The sequence below is a fragment of the Ahaetulla prasina genome, chromosome 2 (assembly GCF_028640845.1).
Source record: "Ahaetulla prasina isolate Xishuangbanna chromosome 2, ASM2864084v1, whole genome shotgun sequence".
Classification (NCBI taxonomy): Eukaryota; Metazoa; Chordata; class Lepidosauria; order Squamata; family Colubridae; genus Ahaetulla; species Ahaetulla prasina.
Window position 1 is genome coordinate 62,712,048 of NC_080540.1, and position 22,188 is coordinate 62,734,235.

Consider the following 22,188-nt stretch of genomic DNA (forward strand, 5'->3'; position numbering starts at 1 on the left):
GTATTAAAGAGTTTGCATACTATTTACTACTTTTTTTACTTTTTTACAACCTAAAAAATGATAACATTACAAGTTATTGACAAATTGTTTTAAATTGATTCTTTGCTGCTATATGGGGCTATTTTTATGTCTTACAATAATGAAAGGTTTATTTTGAGCTCTAGTTGTATTATTTATTGTTTACATATAAAATCTCAGTGGTTTACATATAAAACAATAACATTCCTTCTGCAAAGGAAATAAATATAACGTCCTTTTCCTGATAGCTCTTTCTCATACACATAATTAATTTTAACAACTCTGATATAACAGGAAATAAAAATAAACCTCATGAACTATTTAATATGTCACTTTGGCTAATCTGCTCACCTTTTCTCCCATAGATGGTCTCATGCTGCAGATGACCTCCAGAACACTTACGATAATTTGACAGGAGATGTTCTGATATCAGCAGGGGTGATAGCTTACCTTGGTGCTTTTACTGCTGGATTTCGACAAGAATGTACTAAAGAGTGGAGCAAACTCTGCAAGGTAGTATTAGTTTATTGCTTTATTTCCAGAACACACATAGTCTTCTAATAATGACTCTGTCAAAATAGATCTTATATATTTTGTTATTAGCATAATGAAATAATTTTAACATGCATTATGATTTTAATATTGTACATCATAATGGAAACAATAGCTAAATCTGCATTTAAAATAATATAGAAGAGTCTAAAAGTTAAATGCTTTTCTAAATCTTGCTTTAAGTATAAGAAATTTTCCTGGTATTGCCTATTAACCTTTCCTATTTAATTTCTCTTGGCTCTTACTCAAAAATGAGATTAGATTAACATGACCTATTTTAATTATGTACACATGTTTAATAATAATGAATGTCAATACAAGCTTTATCTGTGCCTACAGGTGAAAAATATTCCATGTTCTGAAAACTTCTCTCTAAGTAAGACCCTTGGCGATCCAATAAAAATTAGAGCCTGGAATATTGCAGGTCTTCCAACAGATCAGTTTTCCATAGATAATGGTGTGATTGTTGACAATTCTAGACGTTGGTAGGTAACTAACATGCTATTGAAGCATTCCTATTGATAGTTTTAAATCTGGTTATATTTTTTTCTCTTTTCTATATGTATTGTTGATTGTTAATTATTTTATACCCACCAAATTGTCCTTAAGGCAATTGAAGGAGAGAGAGAGAGATAGTTATATGCAAACACATGCCTATATACATACAATTTTAACTGCTCCTTCAGGATAGAGAGCATTTTCTTGGATGTAAAATAGCAATAGCACTTAGACTTACAAACTGCTTTACAGTGCTTTACAGCCCTCTCTAAGTGGTTTATAGAGTCAGCATATTATCCCTAACAATTTGGGTCATTTTACCCACCTCGGAAGGATGGAAGGAAAATGATAAATGAGAGCTAGTTTGGTGTCACGGTTAAGGCACTAGATGAAAATCAGGAGACAAGTTCTAGTCTTCTCTTAGGCATGAAGCCAGCTAGGTAACTTTGGACCAGTCATTCTCTTTGAATTGAAGGCAATCGAAAGCCACTTTCGAAAACTGCAGAGGCACTCATTCAAGCAGTTGCCAGGAGTCAAGACTGATTTGAAGGTATATTTATATACCCCCCAAATATAGCTGCCTGAGGTAATAAATCTGTAGTATTAAGTAATTTTTTTAACTATAATGAAAGTATACTATACTATTTAATATTATTTATATATAAATACTTAAATAATTATTTAAGTATAAATAATGGATAAAATATAATCTTTGATTACTGATTCAATGATATCAGTGATATTTTGTGAAATTCATGGATTGTTGGCACCTTTCTATTAATTTTCAAAGTCATCTCCTCTGACAAATGTTTATTATTAAACTTTTTAAAAACCAATACTAAAATCATTTTTTGAATTGTTAAACTGAAATTATGGAAATTATTAATAATTTTATGCATAAAATAAATAATTTATGCTAATAGGTTTGATGCTATTTTGTAGGCCATTAATGATTGATCCCCAAGGTCAAGCAAATAAATGGATAAAACATTCTGAGAAAGAGAACAGACTGAGCGTCATAAAATTTACTGATTCAGACTACATGAGAACTCTAGAAAATTGCATTCAGTTTGGTACTCCTCTTCTGCTTGAAAATGTTGGAGAAGATATAGATCCTTCCTTGGAACCTTTGCTACTTAGGCAAACTTTTAAACAAGGTACAAGAAATAATAAAGGCAATACAAGAAATATTGAAATGAAATATTTACTATTTTTGAATAGTCCGTTACATTGTTTAATGTGTTTCTTTTTATTCCTCAAATACTGCTGCCTAGTAACCACTGAAGGTAATGCAGTTTTTCAGTACCGTTATTTTATATCCAAATTTGCATGCGTTGCAGATTTAAATCCAATAACCTTATCCTTCTATTATTTTAGTAAGAGCCATGTTGCATGTATAATATTGATTAATATTCTGTCTATTTTTGCTTTTCCAACATTCAAGCAAAGAGTGTTGGAAAGTAAAAGCAGACTATTTGTTTCCTTGTAAAAAAAAATAGAATGTCCATTAAAAGTAGGACTTTGGCAGGTATATTTATTCTCACTTCTATAGAATTCCTCTCTCCCTTTTATTGTTCAGCTTTTATTGTTTCTTCAATTTATTCAGCTTTTGTATCAGGTTACAGAAAAGCCTGTGCTAAAAGATATGAAAGTATGGGGAGAAGAGCAGTGTAAATTCAATCAGAGAAGTTCAGAATAGTTTAAGATCATTTTCTCCCCTGTATGTAGGCATAAGCTTTCAAAGAAATTGTATGCATGCTAGCTAAAGAGATGAAACTATTGGGTTTCTATTCTATGTTTCAACATTATTCAAAAGGCAGTAATGTGGGTTTTATGAGGGGTGAATAAAAAAAAGAAGTTGGAGTTAAAGCAACATTAATAGACATCTCTGATAAATCTAATTCTTACCTTTAATGGTCCCCAACATTTACCCTTTGAAATTTGAACACACAGGGATTACAGAAAAGATATTCCCATGGTGTGAGTAGAAGGCAATTTATAAACTTAGATTAAATCCAGGAAGGGACCAATAGTGTTAGTAAGATAAATCTAAAGAAGTACAAAGATTTATTTTATTTGGATGGAGGTAAGACACGGCAAAAATGTTCCAAGTATTAACTGAATGGAAGTGGTACTGTCATGAGGTGCAAGATTATCACAGAAGCAGAAGATGAAATATTTAGCCAAAATGTAAAAACAAAGACATATCAGGGTAAGTGTTGCAAATAATAAGCCTGATGCAGAGGTTCCCAAATTTTCCTGATTCACAGGGCTTCTATCAGTCCTCAAACTATGCACTATGATGCCCTATGACCTATGGCCCACAGTTTGGGTTTTGCAGGCCTAAGAAATAAAATAAGGGGGACAAGAAAAAAAGACACAATATGTATTGTTAACTTTCAGTTTGTAACATTTTGCTGACCTGAGCAAGCACTGATCTATCTACATTTGGGATCTCCATGGGCATCTCTATTAGCAACCCTAGGACTTAAATACTATTCTTTTATTTTGTTTTGTTTTGTTTTAAAATGCTATTTTAAAACTAGTTGTGCAGGAGAGAAATGGAACCAGTGTTACATGAATCCAAGAGTATCCCAAGCTATCATTGAACGTGAATAAAGTTATAATCTCTTTAACTACCATATGCTGAACTTCCTGCCAGTTAAAGGCTATATATCAACCAATCCATTACCCTCCACCTAGAAACAAACAACCTACTCTCTAATAAACAGTTTGGTTTTAGAAAAAAATTATCATGTAATTTACAACTTCTTCACTGCAAAAACATATGGACTACAAATCTTGATAAGGGCAAAGCAATAGATGCAATCTACATAGACTTCTGTAAAGCTTTCGACTCAGTAGTACATGATAAACTTCTCCAAAAGCTAAAATCCTACAGCATCTCAGGACCCCTCCACAATTGGATAACAACTTTCCTGTCAAACAGAGAACAAGTGGTCAAAATTGGCAATGCTATATCAAATCCTGTTCCTATCAAAAGTGGCATTCCCCAAGGCAGCGTTCTTGGACCAACACTCTTCATATTATACATTAATGATCTCTGTGATCAAATTACAAGTAATTGTGTTCTCTTTGCTGACGATGTCAAACTATTTAACATCCCCAATAATACAGCTACCCTTCAAAAAGACCTTGACTTTGTATCTGAATGGTCTAAAACTTGGCAACTCCAAATCTCTACCAGCAAATGTTCAGTCTTACACATTGGAAAAAAGAACCCAAACACTAAGTCCAAGCTTGATGGACATTGCCTTACAGATGACCCCCACCCTGTTAAAGACCTTGGAGTTTTCATATCAAATGATCTAAGTGCCAAACCCACTGCAACTACATCGCAAAAAAAGCTTTAAGAGTTGTAAACCTAATCTTGCGTAGCTGCTTCTTCAAAAACACTACTCTACTAACCACAGCATAAACATTAAAATATATACTAGACCAATTCTTGAATACAGCTCGACTGTCTGGAACCCATACCACATTTCTGACATCAATACAATTGAACGTGTCCAGAAATATTTTACAAGAAGAGTTCTCCATTCCTCTGAATACAACAAAATACCTTATGCCACCAGACTTAAAATCCTGGGTTTAGAAAATTTAGAACTACGCCGTCTTCGACATGACTTGAGTTTAACTCATAGAATCATCTATTACAATGTTCTTCCTGTCAAAGACTCTTCAGCTTTAATTGCAACAATACACGAGCACACAATAGATTTAAGTTTAATGTTAACCGCTCCAATCTTGATTGCAGAAAATATGACTTCAGTACCAGAGTTGTTAATGCCTGGAATACACTACCTGACTCTGTGGTCTCTTCCCAAAATCCCCAAATCTTCAACCAAAAACTGTCTACTATTGACCTCACCCCATTCCTAAGAGTCTACAAGGGGCCTGCATAAGAGCACAAGAGTGCCTACCGTTCCTGTCCTATTGTTTCCTTTCATTATATCCAATTAATTTAGTTATTAGATACTCATACTTATATATATACTTATATATTGTATAGTTATTTCATGCTTACGCTTATATATACTGTGTGACAAAATAAATAAATAAAAAAATAAAAATAAATATAACAAATATATGAAATACTTTGTTTTCTTTAACACTAGGAGGCATGGATTGCATTCGACTTGGTGAAACAATAATTGAATATTCTTTTGATTTCAAATTTTATATTACCACCAAATTAAGGAATCCGCATTATTTACCTGAATTGGCAACAAAAGTTTCTTTGCTAAATTTCATGATTACTCCAGAAGGACTAGAAGATCAACTTTTAGGCATAGTTGTTGCCAAGGAAAGGTAAGCGTTTGGGTTTTCCTCAGGAGGTTTAATTCATAAATAAAATTCAGTTTCATTCTAATTCAGGAAGAATGATTGAACATGCATATAAGTATATACATGTACATATGCGCATGCAAGGGTAATTAAGTAACAGGTACAGATTTTTCAGAGAGACCAAATTTAATTTTTTTAATTAAAAAATAAGGGAAGTAGGTATCAACTTGTGGACTGAAGTGTACATTCTTCTTTGTACAATAAGTATGAAGTAATAGAATAAATCTTCATCAATGTTCTATATTTGAAATACTAAGGTGATTTAATTACAGGAAGAAGAAGACTTCAGTGTATTGAAACTATAATAACATGCCCCTTGCAATTGCCCGTATGCCTGTATCGAGTCTGTCCTAACTTTCATAGGTTGATTGAACTAAATAGGATATGAAAAAACATGCATGAATCTACTAATAGTTTTATAGAATCATTTAATCCAATAATGAAGATCAAAAGAGAATATTTTACATTGTATAAATTTTTAAAAGAGATATTTATACATAATTGTGTCCAACAACACATTGACATAAAAAGAACAAAAAAAATCTCAAAAAAATCCACTAATAAAAAAGGGTTTTTGTCATTTTAGGCCAGAATTAGAGGAAGAACGAAATGCTCTTATCCTCCAATCAGCTGCCAATAAGAAACAACTAAAAGATATAGAAAATAAAATTTTAGAAACATTGCAGTCTTCTGAAGGTAATATTTTAGAAGATGAAAGTGCAATTACCATCTTGGATTCAGCAAAAATAATGTCTAATGAAATTACAAAGAAGCAGCAGGTAAGCAACCTCAGATTTTGCAAATAATAGCTATATATAATGATTAATGTGTTGATCCCAAAGCTTAACATAGGTCTAGTGGTACACAGCAATGCTGTAATAACAGTAGCATTCTGTGTGCAATTAAGCCAGCTAGACATTAAAATTAGGATGACCTAATTAGGAACACCCTTTGATCACCTGCACCAGCTGGTCAATTTATATTTTGTTTACCTTAATCTGTTGTATTTTTCCATCCTTTCCCATAGGGTTACTATATAGGGGCTGCAAAATCAGATGAGCAGTAAATATTCAGATGAGCAGTAAATATTCCCAAGATTTTTTGTAGTTCAGATATGATGTAGTTCAGAAGGACAGTAAGAATAGTTTCAAGCAAAATATGACTTGGCTGGCCTCCAAGGGGTCTGCAAAGTAGCAAGGAACACTAGTCGGGTGGGAAGAAAGTGGGAAGGTCAAAGAAATGGTATACCAGAAGCAAACTTTTGAGCCTGTTTTCTCTCTCTCTCTCTCTCTCTCTGTGTAAGAGAGTGCTGTCTTTTCTTTTGTTATTTTTACCCTCACATTGGGCCCTTGCTTAGGGTATTTCAGTTATCACTCTATGTGCAATAATTAGGGGAAGTATCTTGTGGCACACTGATTATTATTTGAAATGATATATGCTGGTAAATTTTTCTATGGAGACCCAGTTTGGTGTAGTGATTAAGACATCAGGCTAGAAACCGTGAGATCATGAGTTCTAATTCCGCTGTGGGCTCAACTGGGTGACCTTGGGCCAGTCAAGCTTTCTTAACCTTAGTCAGGATACAGAGACAAATCCCTTCTGAAAAACCTTGCCAAGAAAAATGCAGTAACTTGCATTACAGGCAGATAAGAATCAGATATGTAAGGGGGAAAAACATCAATGCTTAAACTTGGAATCAGACATAAGGGACTTATAAAACTCAACACACAAGAAAAGCCAGTGTTTAAAAATATCAGAATTTTAATTTCTCTCTTCTCTATCCCTAGTTATTGAACTGGACTCTATCTTTAGTGCTAATATCAGCATTTCAACTAATAGGGTGTTTGTGGAAAAAATATTGGAATTGTCATACTAAAAATTTGCAATATGCTGTCACATTACTAACTTGGATGATGGAAGGAAAGAAAGGATGAAAGGTTGAAAAAGACATTTTCTTTTGAATATCCTGTTGCATCCACCCTTTCCCAATTACAAGCATTTATTAAAAGAAAGTGTTTTTAGGAATCAGGGGAGCTGGTAGAAACAGGACAATGCTTTTCTGAAAAGAACATCTAAGTGGTTGTCCATCTTTATTTAAATAGTTTTCCTCTTTGGTTGAATTGCTGTTTATCTTTGAACTATCTCTTTGACTTTTAGCCTTAAACCTCAAAAGATAGTGATGTTGTCAGCTTTACAAATAAGCTAGCATAAAATAGCTAGAACATTTGTAATATACTAGAAAGTTGTCAACTTTTTCTGATTTCTGATTCTGTGTGGGTATTCATGTTTTATACAAACACACAAATCTAATCATAGGACTTGCTACAGCAGCTAATTAACAGGGCACTGGTCACAGGGCACAGCTGCTTGCAATTACTGCAGGTTCAAGTCCCACCAGGCCCAAGGTTGACTCAGCCTTCCATCCTCTATAAGGTAGGTAAAATGAGGACCCAGATTGTTGGGGGCAATAAGTTGACTTTGTATATAATATACAAATGGATAAAGACTATTGCTTAACATAGTGTAAGCCGCCCTGAGTCTTTGGAGAAGGGCGGGATATAAATGCAAATTTTAAAAAAAATTGTGATGGTATAATGAAAGAAACACTGTGGAAAGAAAAGGCTTTGTTTGATGCTTAGATTTTATGCTGATGACTAAGGAATGTATTTTCTTTAGATTGCAGAAAAAACTGAAATTAAAATAGCACAGTCTCGAGAAGGTTACAGACCCATTGCAAAGCATTCATCTATATTGTTTTTTAGTATTGCTGATCTGGCTAATATAGACCCAATGTATCAATATTCTCTCAGTTGGTTTGTAAACCTTTATATCAACTCTATTCATGACAGGTAAGTAGTAATTGTGTTCAAGTATTTCATTTTTCAAAATATGCCTGTTTTAAGTCTATTTATAGTTTCAAGTACATTTTTTTCCTGAAAATAGTTGTTTTTCTGTTTGTTTGTATTTAAACATCTATAATCTGTAAGACGCCCAGATTTGCTTTATAAGGGAAATGGGCAGTATAAAAAATTAATTAAAAAATCATTTCAAGTTATAGATAAATAATAACACCAGACCTTCTTAAGAAATCAAGATTTTTTTTCTCCTTTTTTGGTTTGCTTTTATTTTGTAATTACATATGCCTAGTCAGGTGCACATATTGTAGATATTGCAATATGTTCCAGTTAAATAATATATAAAAATGTATAACAATATTTTATTTAATGGATGTGCACTTTCTAAATACGTGTTTCTATTTTTAACAGCAACAAGTCTAAAATTTTGGAAAAAAGGCTACGGTATCTAAATGACCATTTCACATACAACTTGTATTGCAATGTTTGTCGCTCCCTTTTTGAGAAGGATAAGTTGCTGTTTTCATTTTTACTCTGCTGTAATCTTCTGATGTAAGAGATTCTAGAATTTTTAATAAGTTAAGAGAGTGTTAATTATTTATCTTGTAGCATCTTAAATATTAGGAAATGTTGTATTTCAAGTAGTGGCATGTTTGCCCTTGCCAATCACTGATGCAAAGAAGCTGTTAAAATGCATCTGCACACCAGAATAAATTGAACTGGAATTAAATTGAGATGAGGTTTAGTAATTCAGTCTCATTAAATATTTTATGAAATATATCATTTATCTAAATATTTTCAGTTTGTTTCCAGTCTATGTTTCATCCCTTCTATAGTCATGTAGTCTTTCAACATTGCCTCATCAGTTTTTCTTGTTGGAATCTTTGTTGGGATTTTTGGGTTTTCAAGCCCACTACTGGTATTGCAGGATCACACTCAAAGCCTGCATACACTCTGACATGTTCATGCCATGCAATCCTTGCACAAGTCAGTCTTCTCACATATAGTATTTCAACATGGTATTTGGGTTCTCCCCCCATGAAATCTTCATTGTCAAAGGATCTCTAATCACTTAAATGGTAAAATGTCTATGGAGGTTCTTAGTGATCCAGGTCATGGTCATCCCAAAGTTGCTTTTTTTCAAATGGCAGCTGGACTTTCTTGATTTTTCTTGAATTTATTTATTTAATCAAATTTTTATTTAATCAAATTGAAGATCTTTGGCTTCTCTGAGAAGTTTCTTCAGTTCTAATTAACTGGTGGGGAAGGAAGGATTTATACTCTTTTCAGTTATCTAGTCATTAACACTTTGAGAGTCATTGAAGCCATCTGGGGATTAATGGTATAGGTAGTCCTTGATTTACAGCCACAGTTGAGCCCAAAACATCTGTTGCTAAGCGAGACATTGTTAAGTAAGTTTTGCCCCATTTTATGACCTTTCTTGCCACAGTTTTTAAGTGAATCTCAGAAGTTATTAAATTAGTAATACGGTTGTTAAGTAAATCTGACTTCCCCATTGACTTTGCTTGTCAGAAGGTCGCCAAAGATAATCACATGACCCTGGGTCAGTCATAAATATGAACTAGTTGCCAAGAATCCCAAATTTTGATCATTTGACCGTGGGGATGCTGCAACAGCTGTAAGTGTGAAAAACTGTCATAAGTCACTTTTTTCAGTGCTGTTGTAACTTTGAATGGTCACTAAATGAATGGTTGTAAGTCGAGGACTACTCATAGTGAAGTTTAGTGACAATTATGGCTAGTGAATTCTGGTTTCTAGTTGATATATAAATAGACCAATTGCATTTTAACCTAAAATAATAGTGTGTTGCTTAAATTGTATTTGGTTGTTTTTTAAAACAGGGCTAGGAAAGAAATTGAACATCAGGAGTTTATGTTTTTATTAACTGGAGGGGTTGGTCTCAAGAGCAAATTCAAGAACCCTGATCCATCTTGGTTACAAGATAAAAGCTGGGATGAAATATGTCGTGCAAGTGATATGCCTGCTTTTAAAGGATTACGGTACATAGCAACTTGTTTATCATTGTTTTTGGGGGGGAGGGATAAGCATTTTCTAATATAGAAGTCATACTATGTCTTTTGCAAATCAACACGCAAAATGGGTAGCTTTGCTTTCCACCTCACCCAGATTCTTCTCTGAGATTTCAATAAAACAATTGTTGCTCGCTGTCTTTGCTGAAAAAAATGTAAAATGGATTTCAGGCCTTCACGTAGCATTCAAGGTCACAAATGGCCCACTTTTTTATGTGAAGAAATACCATTGGGTATGTCGCATTGGGATCATGCAGTAAAGAGTAAACTGTACACTTTCTGGAGGGGAAAAGGCAGAAAGCTTTGAAAAACTGAAGAGGCAGAGGAGAGAATAAAGTTCAAAGAAAAGGATACAATAAGATCAAAGACAAATTTTCAAGTGCTTTCTGAGAAAACTATCTTTCTGTGAATAAGGATGAAGCTCTGGAAATATAACTAACTTACATGTGACATAATATTATTATTTAATTTTTATAAATACTTGGTTCCCTCAGAAAGTGAGAAACAGAATATAATAACCCCTCTCCAATGACACTCTTCTACCATGAAAAAAATCCAGTAAAAAAATACAGTATCCGTGGAAGAACACAATCATTTTGGAAGCATGATGGCAAAGAGATGTTAAATTATATTATTCCCAAAATAAACTTAGAAGGTATTATGCCACTTCTTGCCAAATGAACTGGGCCTCACCATTCTTATTCTAGAAGAACATCAAGAAGAGTTTTATTCTTGTATAAAATTGAAATCTAAATCTTTCAAGTTTATTTTATTGTTGTAGGAATCATGTGACTTCACAATCCAATGAATGGCGTAGCATTTATGATAGTAAAGAACCCCAAACAGTTCCTTTACCTATACCATGGAATACAGACTTAAATGAAATAAAGAAAATGATTATTCTCCGATGCTTGAGACCTGACAAGGTAAAGATGATTTATGTAACATAATTTCTATTGGCAGTTAATTAAGTAGCTGTTGTTTGCGTTCCTAAACATAATTCCATTTATTTTATGTCTATCTTGCATTTTGCTAACTGTAAACATTCAAAACAGCTAACAGTACAAATACAAAATGCAAAAAAATAATCATCTCATCAATGTAAAATCTCAGAAGCACCAATAGCATTTCAACAAATGCATGGAATAACAAATGCTTTAGCTGACTAAGCTACCAAGAAGTTATCTTTTTGATGGATTTTCAAATTTTGCAAAAGTTTTTAGAATTGAATTGCTCCAATATTATTAAAAGACTATTCAAAGTCAGATTTAGTTTTGACACTGATAGCTGCCCCAAAATCCCATTAATTTCAAAGAGTCAAAGAAGTCAAAAAATCATTTTCAAATTGAATTCAAAGAGAAACTGAACCTCCTTATTATACCCGGTGATAAGTTATTACAATAATATTAGATTGTCATGGATTACAGGTAAGCAAATGTGAAATCAACTATATATTTTATTTCTACAAAGTGAAGAGTTAAGCAAATGTAATAGCACACCTGTTTCCTTCCATACTTCCACCTCTCACAATACTAGACAACACAGTATCAACAGTAGAAACCTTTAAATTTCTAGGTTCTATCATATCGCAAGATCTAAAATGGACAGCTAACATCAAAAAGTCATCAAAAAAGGACAAGAAAGAATGTTCTTTCTGCGCTAACTCAGTAAGCTCAACCTGCCCAAGGAGCTGCTGATTCAGTTCTACAGAGGAATTATTGAGTCTGTCATTTGCACCTCTATAACTGTCCAGTTCGGTTCTGCAACCCAACAAGAAAGACACAGACTTCGGAGGATAATTAGAACTGCAGAAAAAATAATTGCTACCAACCTGCCTTCCATTGAGGACCTGTATACTGCATGAATCAAGAAGAGGGCCGTGAAAATATTTACAGATCCCTCACATCCAGGACATAAACTGTTTCAACTCCTACCCTCAAAACAACGCTATAGAGCACTGCACACCAGAACAACTAGACACAGAAACAGTTTTTTCCCGAAGGCCATCACTCTGCTAAACAAATAATTCCATCAACACAGTCAAACTATTTACTAAATCTGCACTACTATTAATCTTCTCATCGTTCCCATCATCAATCTCTTTCCACTTATGACTGTATGACTGTAACTTTGTTGCTGGCAATCCTTATGATTTATATTGATATATTGACCATCAATTGTGTTGTAAATGTTGTACCTTGATGAACGTATTTTTTCTTTTATGTACACTGAGAGCATATGCACCAAGACAAATGGTCCAATCACACTTGGCCAATCACATTTGGCCAATAAAAAATTCTATTCTATTCTATTCCAACATTCCATACACTATATATATATTGAAATAAAGTCTTCTGGTTTTAGTTGTTTAGCTTTTTAATTCAAGACTCTTGAAATCACATTTCATTTTAAAATAAGAAAGAAAGAAAACAGTATTACTGCTTATAAAACTAACAGTTTAAAATACATTCCTAAAATATGTAGAAAAAACAAGCCTGCCAAAATGTAAACCTTTTGGATCACTGCAACAGTTTACCACAATATTTAGATTTGTTTGAATTATTAAATATTTAAATTATTAAATATTTACCAGTTAAGCTGCCTTGAAATAAAACTCAGTAATTTATAGCAAATCCTGTTTGCTCACAATTTTTATTTGAAAACAGATTACACCAGCTATAACAACCTTTGTGACTGATAAACTTGGAAAGAAATTTGTTGAGCCACCTCCTTTTGATCTAACAAAAAGTTACTTAGATTCAAATTCTTCAATCCCTTTAATCTTTGTGCTTTCTCCTGGAGCAGATCCTATGGCAAGTAAGTTCACTCATTATATGTGGAGTTTTTTTCCTTACAAAAGCTTCTGTTAGTTTGAGATTTTTTATGTGAAGTTTCTGAATATCTTTCAAATATAACATTTAGTAATGCAACCTTTGGTTTATTGTCCATCAAGTTGAGTTTGTGTTTTATGTTAATATAAAACCATTAAAATGTAGAGAAAATACATTTTTAAAACATTCCTAGGAATGGGGACATTGAGAGTTGGAGAGACAAATGGCCTTTATTTTGCTGTCCCATTTGCTTTATTTGCAATCTTCATTTATTTTTGTTTGTGACTCTTCTAAAATCAGTTGTCATCACAAAACATAATCTATTACATATTACTGATGCATTAGCCAGAGCAAGAGAGGAGGAAGGCAATAATCCTCTGAAGGCACTTGATAAAGGTCAGATGTCCTGCTCTACAAGCAAATATTTGTCAGGACTTGTATGTTAAGTTGAGCAGTTTTAGCATAGTTGAAACCTTCCTGAACCAGAATCTGAGCAAAGATAGCTCAAACCTTTATCGCATTGGCTACCAGTGGGTTTCTGGGCCCAATTTAAGATGCTATTTTTCACCTATAATGCTCTTTATAACTTGGGTATTCTACATTAGAGTCCCCAACCTTTTTGGCACCAGGGAACTGTTTCGTGGAAGACAATTTTTCCATGAACCCAGGGGAGTGGGATGGTTTCGGTTTGGCTAACTTGCCCACCACTCACCTTCATCTGTGTGACCCAGTTCCTAACAGGCTGCAGACCAGTATCCATCTATGGCCTGAGGTTTGGGGACCCCTGTTCTACATCTTTGGGGCTGCCTGCTTCAGGTTGAATCTGCAAGCCAAGAGAGATGCTGCAGATTCTTCCCCAGAAAATGTTAAAGGGGCAGGAATCCAGAAGCAGAATTTCTTGGTTCTAGCCTCCTCACTCTTGAATTATTTTCTCTCAGAGGTTGGCTTTTTCCTCATTATCTTCTTGAAAAATAATAAAAACAGTGTTTTTCACAAGCTAAAGAGATTAGAATGTGACTCAGCCTCAGAATTTTCAGTTTTAGATATTACGAGCAGAAGTAGTTCTAGGATATAATACACATAATATACTAGTAATGTTACTATCTTCTTTGATGATTTATTTATTTGTTTGTCAAACACAACAGTATATATAAGTATAAGCATGAAGTAACCATATGAACTGGATACAATCAAAGGGAACATTAGGACATATTTCCAAATTATGAGCATGCAATTATTTGTGTCTTGGTGTACATAAATTGTCAATTAATCAATTCATATCTCATACGTACAAATGAAAAGGGATGCAGTAGCTCAGTGGCTAAGAAGCTGTGCTTGTCAGTCAAAAGGTCTGCAGTTAAGCGATTCTAATCCCTTGTGCCGCATAACGGGGTGAGCTCCCGTTACTTGTCCCAGCTTCTGCCAACCTAGCAGTTTGAAAGCATGTAAAAATGCAAGTAGAAAAATAGGGACTACCTTTGATGGGAAGGTAACAGTGTTCCATGCGCCTTTGGCATTTAGTCATTCCGGCCACATGACCACGGAGATGTCTTCGGACAGTGCTGGCTCTTCAGCTTTGAAACGGAGATGAGCTAGTTCCCCCTAGAGTCGGGAACAACTAGCACATATGTGCAAGGGGAACCTTTACCTTTTACCTACAAATTTACCTACAAATTTACCTACAAATGAAATGTAGGCATTTACCTACAAATGAAATGTAGGCATTTATCAAATCTGATTTTGAATACAATGCCTTGGTAAACTAAAAGGCATGACTTACAAATAGTTCTAGATGTGTGATTTATAATTATTTTCAGACAAATATTAATATATTACTGTTTTTGTGCCAGGTCTTTTAAAATTTGCAAATGACAAAAATATGGTTGGAAATAAATTTCAGTCCATTTCTTTGGGACAAGGGCAAGGACCAATAGCAACAAAAATGATTAGAGAAGGAATGGAGGAAGGGACATGGGTTTGTTTACAAAACTGCCATCTCGCTGTTTCCTGGATGCCAATGCTAGAGAAAATCTGTGAAGAGTTTAACAGTGAAACTTGCCATTCCTCTTTCAGACTCTGGCTGACTAGTTATCCATCACCTAAGGTATTTCAAATGTGAAATGTACCTTAATATTTATGAAAATGTTGTATTTTATAATAAATAAATATTTCATAGCTGTCATCAGATAGCCCCAATGATAGTCTCTGCAACCCATCATGATTTTAATAAACAAAGCTTTCATATTTAATATCTATTTATTATGAAATTTATTTGCTGCTCATCTTGTGATTTGAGGTGATCCTAAGCTGCTTAAATGTGATAAGATGTGCAAATAAACAAAATATAAATATAAATATCATCCTGCTTTTTTTCCAAAAAGTTTTTATTGGTCAAAAAAGGTTTATACAAATACATATCAGGTATGGTAAATTTTCATTTTTCTTATACAAGATAAGAATTTTACTCAAAATTTGAAACACATACAACAGCCATATGGCAAGCAGGTGATACGAAGTAGCTAAGTTTATCAATCTTACATACGCAATAAAGAAGGGTCAAGAATAATCAGAATATCATACAAAGGAGAATAAGGAAAACCAACACAATACCAAATATCATTGTCACTTCCTAGTTTTGGATCTCAGAACTCTGGGTTCAGCCTGACCCAACTCCAGGGCCGCAACAGCGGCAGCCGCCTCCGCCCCATGGTCTATAACCTCCCCTTCTTCAACTCCTGGGTCATCTAATTCCAGGAGGGCTTTGTGTTCCTCCACGTAGGCCGCAGCCTCCGCAATTGTACTGATTTTTTTCGTAATGCCCTCCCGGAAAATCATCAATCCCTCTGGCATCAGCCATCTGAAGCCTACTCCCTTCTGGTACAATTTGCTTGACAAAAAGTAATATTTCTTTCTCATTTCACGTACCTGTCTGGGAATCTGCCTCAGAATGGCTATCTCCCTGCCCCTATAAGTCAGTGCCCCACTCCTATGTTTTCTAAGAATTTCATCTCTCGTCTCTCTTCTCACAAATTTGACATGAACCTCTCTAGGAACTGCATGCATGCGTGCATATTTTGAATTAACTCTATAAACTCGATCCACATCCCAATTCATAAAGTCAACACCTCTCCCAAGAAATTCTCCCAACAGCTTAGTCACAACATCTCTCAAGTCTTCTTGGTCCACTTCTTCCAGATTTTGAAACCTAAGGAAATAAGACATTTTATCCATCTGTAGTCCAAGCACAGCAATGCCTGTCGTCTCCTCTCTTTTCTGCACTGCCCGCATCTCATCCTCCAGACCTTCCACTTTCTGCTTGTTTTCTGCTGAGACTTGTTGAGTGTCCTTTAAATCCTTTTGGATAGTCACAATTTCTGCTCTTATTTCATCCAGTTTCTTGTCCATATTAGATAACTTTTCCAAAATTCTCTCCATTTCTCCAGCAGTTGGTCTCTGACCTTTTGCCATTTAAAAAAATTTTTTAAAATCCTCAGGCAAGCACAGTATCCTTGTAATTTCCTCCGGATCCACCAGGGGGCACTCACAGGAGCAACGAGTCCAGAGTACAGTTAGTCAACCAGGAAGCCGAAGGGAAGTGATGTCATCAAGATTCTCATAGTGAAGGCGGAAGCTGGACGCCACCATTGTTCCCCAGAGGGAGGGGGGGCCTCAAACCCTCCCTCCTAAATTTCTCCATCACCTCTTTCTCCAGAGCTCCACAAAACCGGTAATCTTGTTATTTTAAGTTCTCCTCTCTCCAAAGTGATTCGTGCTCCTTCCAGTCGCAGGGGAGAGAAACCCCCCCGCACTCCGGAGCACTCCACTCACATTTGCCGATATCTCCTTCCCTTCTCCCTTCCTCAATTCTTCTCCGTTCCCTGTTCGCCACCAGGCTGCTGCAATTATAAATCCAAAGCCCCGGTGTCACCGGGCACAGCGGCCCAGGCGGCGACCAAAGTAATGGCCGCGGCCTGAGGCCTCCGAACCCCTCCGAGCCTAGGACGCGCCAGCATCGGTCCCCCCAGTCCTGTATATCGGCTGGGAGACCCCTGGCGAGCCGTCCGTGCGGCAGGTGTCCTTTTCGGAACACCTGGCCCCTAAGGGCCTCGGAGGCGGCCGGATTCGGACACTGGAGGCAGGAGAGGCACCTCCAGATGTCCGTTGCCGCTGGATACCGGAAGTCGTCCCTAAATATCATCCTGCTTTTTATTTAGAGAAGGAAAGATTAGATACCTCAGTGGTATCTGCTAATTCTCCAGACAATGCTGGTTACTCTGGTAAATTCTGGCCATTAGGACCCAAGCACAGTCAAAGCTCTCTTTTGCCCAAAGCATATTAATGCTATTCTGACAAGCTAGAATTTCTAATGTAAAGTTTACCTTGATATCCAATACACCATTACTCATTTCCCACTAACCAGGAAGTACACATATTCTATTAGCACACAGAGAGTGTACTTCATTAAAAAAAAATCCTTTAGAGAACTGCAATAGTTAATTCAGGTCAAATGCTGCTACTGATATTTAAAGTCCTAAATAATTTGGCTACAGGAATCCTGAAGATGGTTCTTGCTATATATTTTGGACGGCTCTAAGACTGAGGAAAATATTAGATGTATTGTGTATGAAATTTGTTGTCTGGTTCCTCTGAGTCAATTAACACTGAAATTGTTATTAATCTAATTCTCAGGATTAATATATTGATTTGTACACAATGAAAAATAGATGTACTGAAGGACAATAAATGAATTATATATGATTATTTTTTTTAAATCAAAAGAAAACAGACTATTGAACCTCATGACTTGATTGTTAGATTGATTCATTGATTGATGTAAAGATGCAAAAAACACCAGGCACAATATTTTAAAAAGATAGTGTATGCTGAATAATTTAAAAGAATATATAAAAAGAGAACTGTTAGTAAAGTTACCATGCTTACATTCCCTAGTTTCCAGTCACCATCCTTCAGAATGGTGTGAAGATGACAAATGAGCCTCCTACAGGCCTCCGGCTAAATTTACTTCAGTCTTTCCTTTCTGATCCGATTTCTGATGCAGACTTTTTTGCTGGGTGTCATGGAAAGGAGCAGGTAACTTTCTTCATAAAAATTAGTAAAGAAATAATTAATTATCAAAATTACACAGTTTTGCTTGCCAAATATTAAAGTGTAACTGCACATACTTACTGATATCTCCCTGTCTTGTTATCTTTTTCCTCTGCTACAATTTCAAAAAAATTTATCCATTAGTTCCATAGTCCTACAAAATGGTAATTCTTATTATTTCATTGTTAACTTCAAGGAGGCTATGTTCTTCATCCTTGTATAATAAAGGAGACTCTCTCATCCAATTAAAATATTAAAATAAATGCTCTATGTGGGCTGCCTAGCCAAGCAGCAATTAGACAAGTGGCAAACCTCTGAAAGGATGCAGAGTAATATAAAATTTTGGTCCTGAATAAAATGTACTGCTGGGAAAAGGTAACTCATTGGAGTTAGTGAAAATATCATTCTATGGCCCAAACAACTTTTGAATGTTATTACCAGCCAAACATTTTGTAGACACACAGTACACACTAACACAGAATGTTTCACTTGTGTTTGCCTTGTCTTATTTCCATCTGGGTTAACTGAGTGTTTTCCCTCCTAAAAGAGATGGGAGAAGCTGCTGTTTGGAGTTTGCTTTTTTCACGCCCTAGTACAGGAGAGAAAAAAATTTGGACCTCTGGGATGGAATATTCCTTATGGATTTAATGAATCAGACTTGCGAATCAGTGTCAGACAATTGCAGGTAAACCTCTTCATTGTTTCTTCAAAAATCTACACAAGATTTTGTAACAAAAAGTTAATAAGATGGTTCCATTCTAAATTCATATTTGAGTAGACCCTACTACTAAGAAACTCAGATATATCAGTCTGTATTTCATGCCTAATATTTCCTTACCAAAAGAAGCTTTAAAAAACCTAGTAAACTTTTTTGAAGCATGAATTGTTCTGTTAAATATATTAATATTAATGTGACTTTTCCATGTTTCTTTAGTGTTCTTTGAAGTGGGCATTCCAGAACCCTGCTGGGAAAAATAGTCCAGTCTTGCAATGCTGATATGCTTTTAACAGATCAAAACATTTAGAAAAGTTTAGAAAACTCCTGAATATTATTGTTCTCCACTGCTGAGTATTTTGTTTACAATTTCAGCTGTTTATAAATGAGTATGAACACATCCCATTTGAAGCAATAACTTACCTTACGGGTGAGTGCAACTATGGAGGAAGAGTGACAGATGACTGGGACAGACGTCTACTACTGACTATGCTTGCTGACTTTTACAATACAGATATAGTGGAGAATTCACATTATAAATTTTCTCCCAGTGGCAACTATTATGCTCCCCCAAGGGGCACTTACGATGATTACATTGAATTTATTAAGGTATGTTTTTACTGTTTTTACAAGGTTCATATATTTAAAAAACATTTAGCAAGCTAAATTAATCTTGAGCACATTTCTGTTTATAAACAACTGTAATATATTATCTTTTTACTTTATAGAAAATAGTGCCAAATGAAATCCAAATTAAAAAATATACAATGTTCAGCATGCTGAATGCTGGTATAGTATTGGTTTGAGTATATATCTTTTTTTTTTCCTTTACACTAGAAGAAAAATTCCTGCTGATTATTTGCAGAGCTATTCAATTCTCAGATGATCTGCCAAACAGTGAAATTAATTGATTAGATTAATATTTCCTCAGTCCTAAATAATTAATTTTGTCTTATTATCTAGAATCTTCCTGTTAGCCAGCAACCAGAAGTGTTTGGACTGCATGATAATGTAGATATATCAAAGGATCTCCAGCAAACCAAAATCATTTTTGAATCTCTTCTGTTGACACAAGGTGGAAGCAATCAAGGAGGGTCTAAAAGTGGTGGTGACAGCACTTTATATGAAATTGCAGATGACATCCTTAACAAGGTAACATGAATTGAAATAAATTATACTATAACTGCTTCAGAATTATTTTTCTGATGTTAGTCTAATATAATTTATATTGCTTAAAGTTCTCAATTATTAAAATACAAAAACTGCATACTGACAAAAGAAGATGCATATTCTGAAAGTTGTAACTTTCCCAGTTGCAACATGTTGTGAACATTGGAGGATCAGAAAGAATAAATGAAGAAAAAATGCTTTGGAATTAAACTTTCTGGTTTTTCTTTGAAGACGTTTCACTTCTCATCCAAGAAGCAGCAAAATGTCTTCAAAGAAAAACCAGAAAGTCCAGTTGCTCTTGAAAAAAAGCATCTTTGGGACAACCATGACCTGGATTACTGAGAATCTCCATAGACATTTTGGAATTAAAGTGTTACAGAAAATTGTTAAGAACACAGTGAATTGATCATTTAACAGATAAAATAAGGCCAGATTGTTCCCTTGAAATCCAAGTAATGAAGCTAGAACGTAAGATTTGCACGCATCATGTAAAAGCAAGAATCACCAGAGCAGAGTCCACTCCTCACTAATGTGGAGTCTATTGCTTTAATTAAGCAAATATTGAGTGCTGGCTTTCTGATGGCTCTACCCAACTATGTAATAAATCACCTGGAAGTTGAACCTGCATACCTAATTACCTAGTGACTGATAAAGACACTAATTTTTAACTATTTTGGCTGCAGTTAAAAAGATTATAGTTGCTTTTGGAAACAATATAAATTACCGTATCACAATTTAGACTTTCTAGCAAAATGCTTAACAGATTCTTTAGGGGGCACTATTATGCCATGTTAAAAAATAAATGTTTTTCACATTTGCCTATACCGAACTTGAATCTTATTCAGAGATGTGGAAAGATATAAAACTGCACTTGGTATTTATAATATATTCAATAAATATACCTCATTTATTAATATATAAATATGTATTATTGCAGTAGGGACATATTTGCTGTAACTTGAAATATGAACAACAGTTGAACTTCAATGCCAAATTCCATTATACTCAAATAAATAAAACACAACAATTCAAACAGAAAGAAAGAAATCAATAACTTCTTTGTATGAGAGAAAGAGCTATCATTTGTGGAGATGTGAATTATGAAACTAATATGGTTTGTAGACTCCATTCACAACAATGTAAAAAAATGTTCCCTTAATTTTAATTTAATGGGAAAAAAAGAAAGAAAATAATTTCATGTGATTTTGTTGAAAGATATTTAATCTCCTTAAATAATCTTCTCATTCTCTCACTGAAATAAATACGTGCTATGTAGAATGTAGAATTTGTGTAACAGCAATTGGAATTTTGCAATAGGAATTTGAATTCTTTGTATTTGCCTTATCTTAATTTATTATGGTTATATAAATACATTCATAAAATAAATGTACATTTGTCAGAATTAAAATAAATATATCAACTTTTATAGCTTCCAAAAGATTATGATATTGAGGCAGCACTTATTAAATATCCTGTGAGATATGAAGAAAGTATGAATACTGTTCTGGTGCAAGAAATGGAACGTTTTAACAAGTAAGGGCTTTGTTTTCTTTATACTTTTACATATTCCATTTAATTTTCCAGATATGCACATGGATTATATATTTTAAATCTCCTAATCCTACAGTAGAAACTGTTAAATTAAAAATATGTTTTAAAGCTGTCATAGCTATCCTTTTTTTAGAGAATAGAGAAATACAGTATAATCATTTGTACATGTAAAATTATTTGTAGGTTATATAAAATTTGCAAGTTGAATTATGTGTCTACATTTTTTGTACATTTAGTTTAATAAGAACCATACGCACAACTCTGGTAAATTTGAAGAAAGCGATTAAAGGATTGGTTGTGATGGATTCTGAATTAGAAGCCCTTTGCGCCAGTCTTCTTATTGGGAAGGTTGCAGAAAACTGGGCTAAACGTTCATACCCAAGTCTGAAACCACTGGGAAGCTATATTCTAGATTTTCTAGCTAGACTGAAATTCTTACAGGTAAAACAACAAGCATATAATTAATCATTTTA

General features: G+C 34.5%; 1 protein-coding gene across 1 annotated transcript in view; it reads left to right on the forward strand.

Moving 5' to 3' along the window:
• DNAH12 (dynein axonemal heavy chain 12) overlaps positions 1-22,188 on the forward strand; it is a 106,215-nt gene that overhangs the window by 76,628 nt on the left and 7,399 nt on the right. Inside the window, exons 53-69 of the mRNA XM_058171890.1 lie at positions 384-531; positions 910-1,055; positions 2,011-2,225; positions 5,208-5,400; positions 6,023-6,215; positions 8,113-8,285; positions 8,703-8,843; positions 10,154-10,312; positions 11,124-11,268; positions 13,009-13,159; positions 15,024-15,277; positions 18,124-18,264; positions 18,827-18,964; positions 19,370-19,603; positions 19,958-20,146; positions 21,594-21,697; positions 21,952-22,156. Coding sequence (XP_058027873.1) covers positions 384-531; positions 910-1,055; positions 2,011-2,225; positions 5,208-5,400; positions 6,023-6,215; positions 8,113-8,285; positions 8,703-8,843; positions 10,154-10,312; positions 11,124-11,268; positions 13,009-13,159; positions 15,024-15,277; positions 18,124-18,264; positions 18,827-18,964; positions 19,370-19,603; positions 19,958-20,146; positions 21,594-21,697; positions 21,952-22,156 — 2,929 coding nt within the window. The remainder of the gene's footprint in view (positions 1-383; positions 532-909; positions 1,056-2,010; positions 2,226-5,207; positions 5,401-6,022; positions 6,216-8,112; positions 8,286-8,702; positions 8,844-10,153; positions 10,313-11,123; positions 11,269-13,008; positions 13,160-15,023; positions 15,278-18,123; positions 18,265-18,826; positions 18,965-19,369; positions 19,604-19,957; positions 20,147-21,593; positions 21,698-21,951; positions 22,157-22,188) is intronic.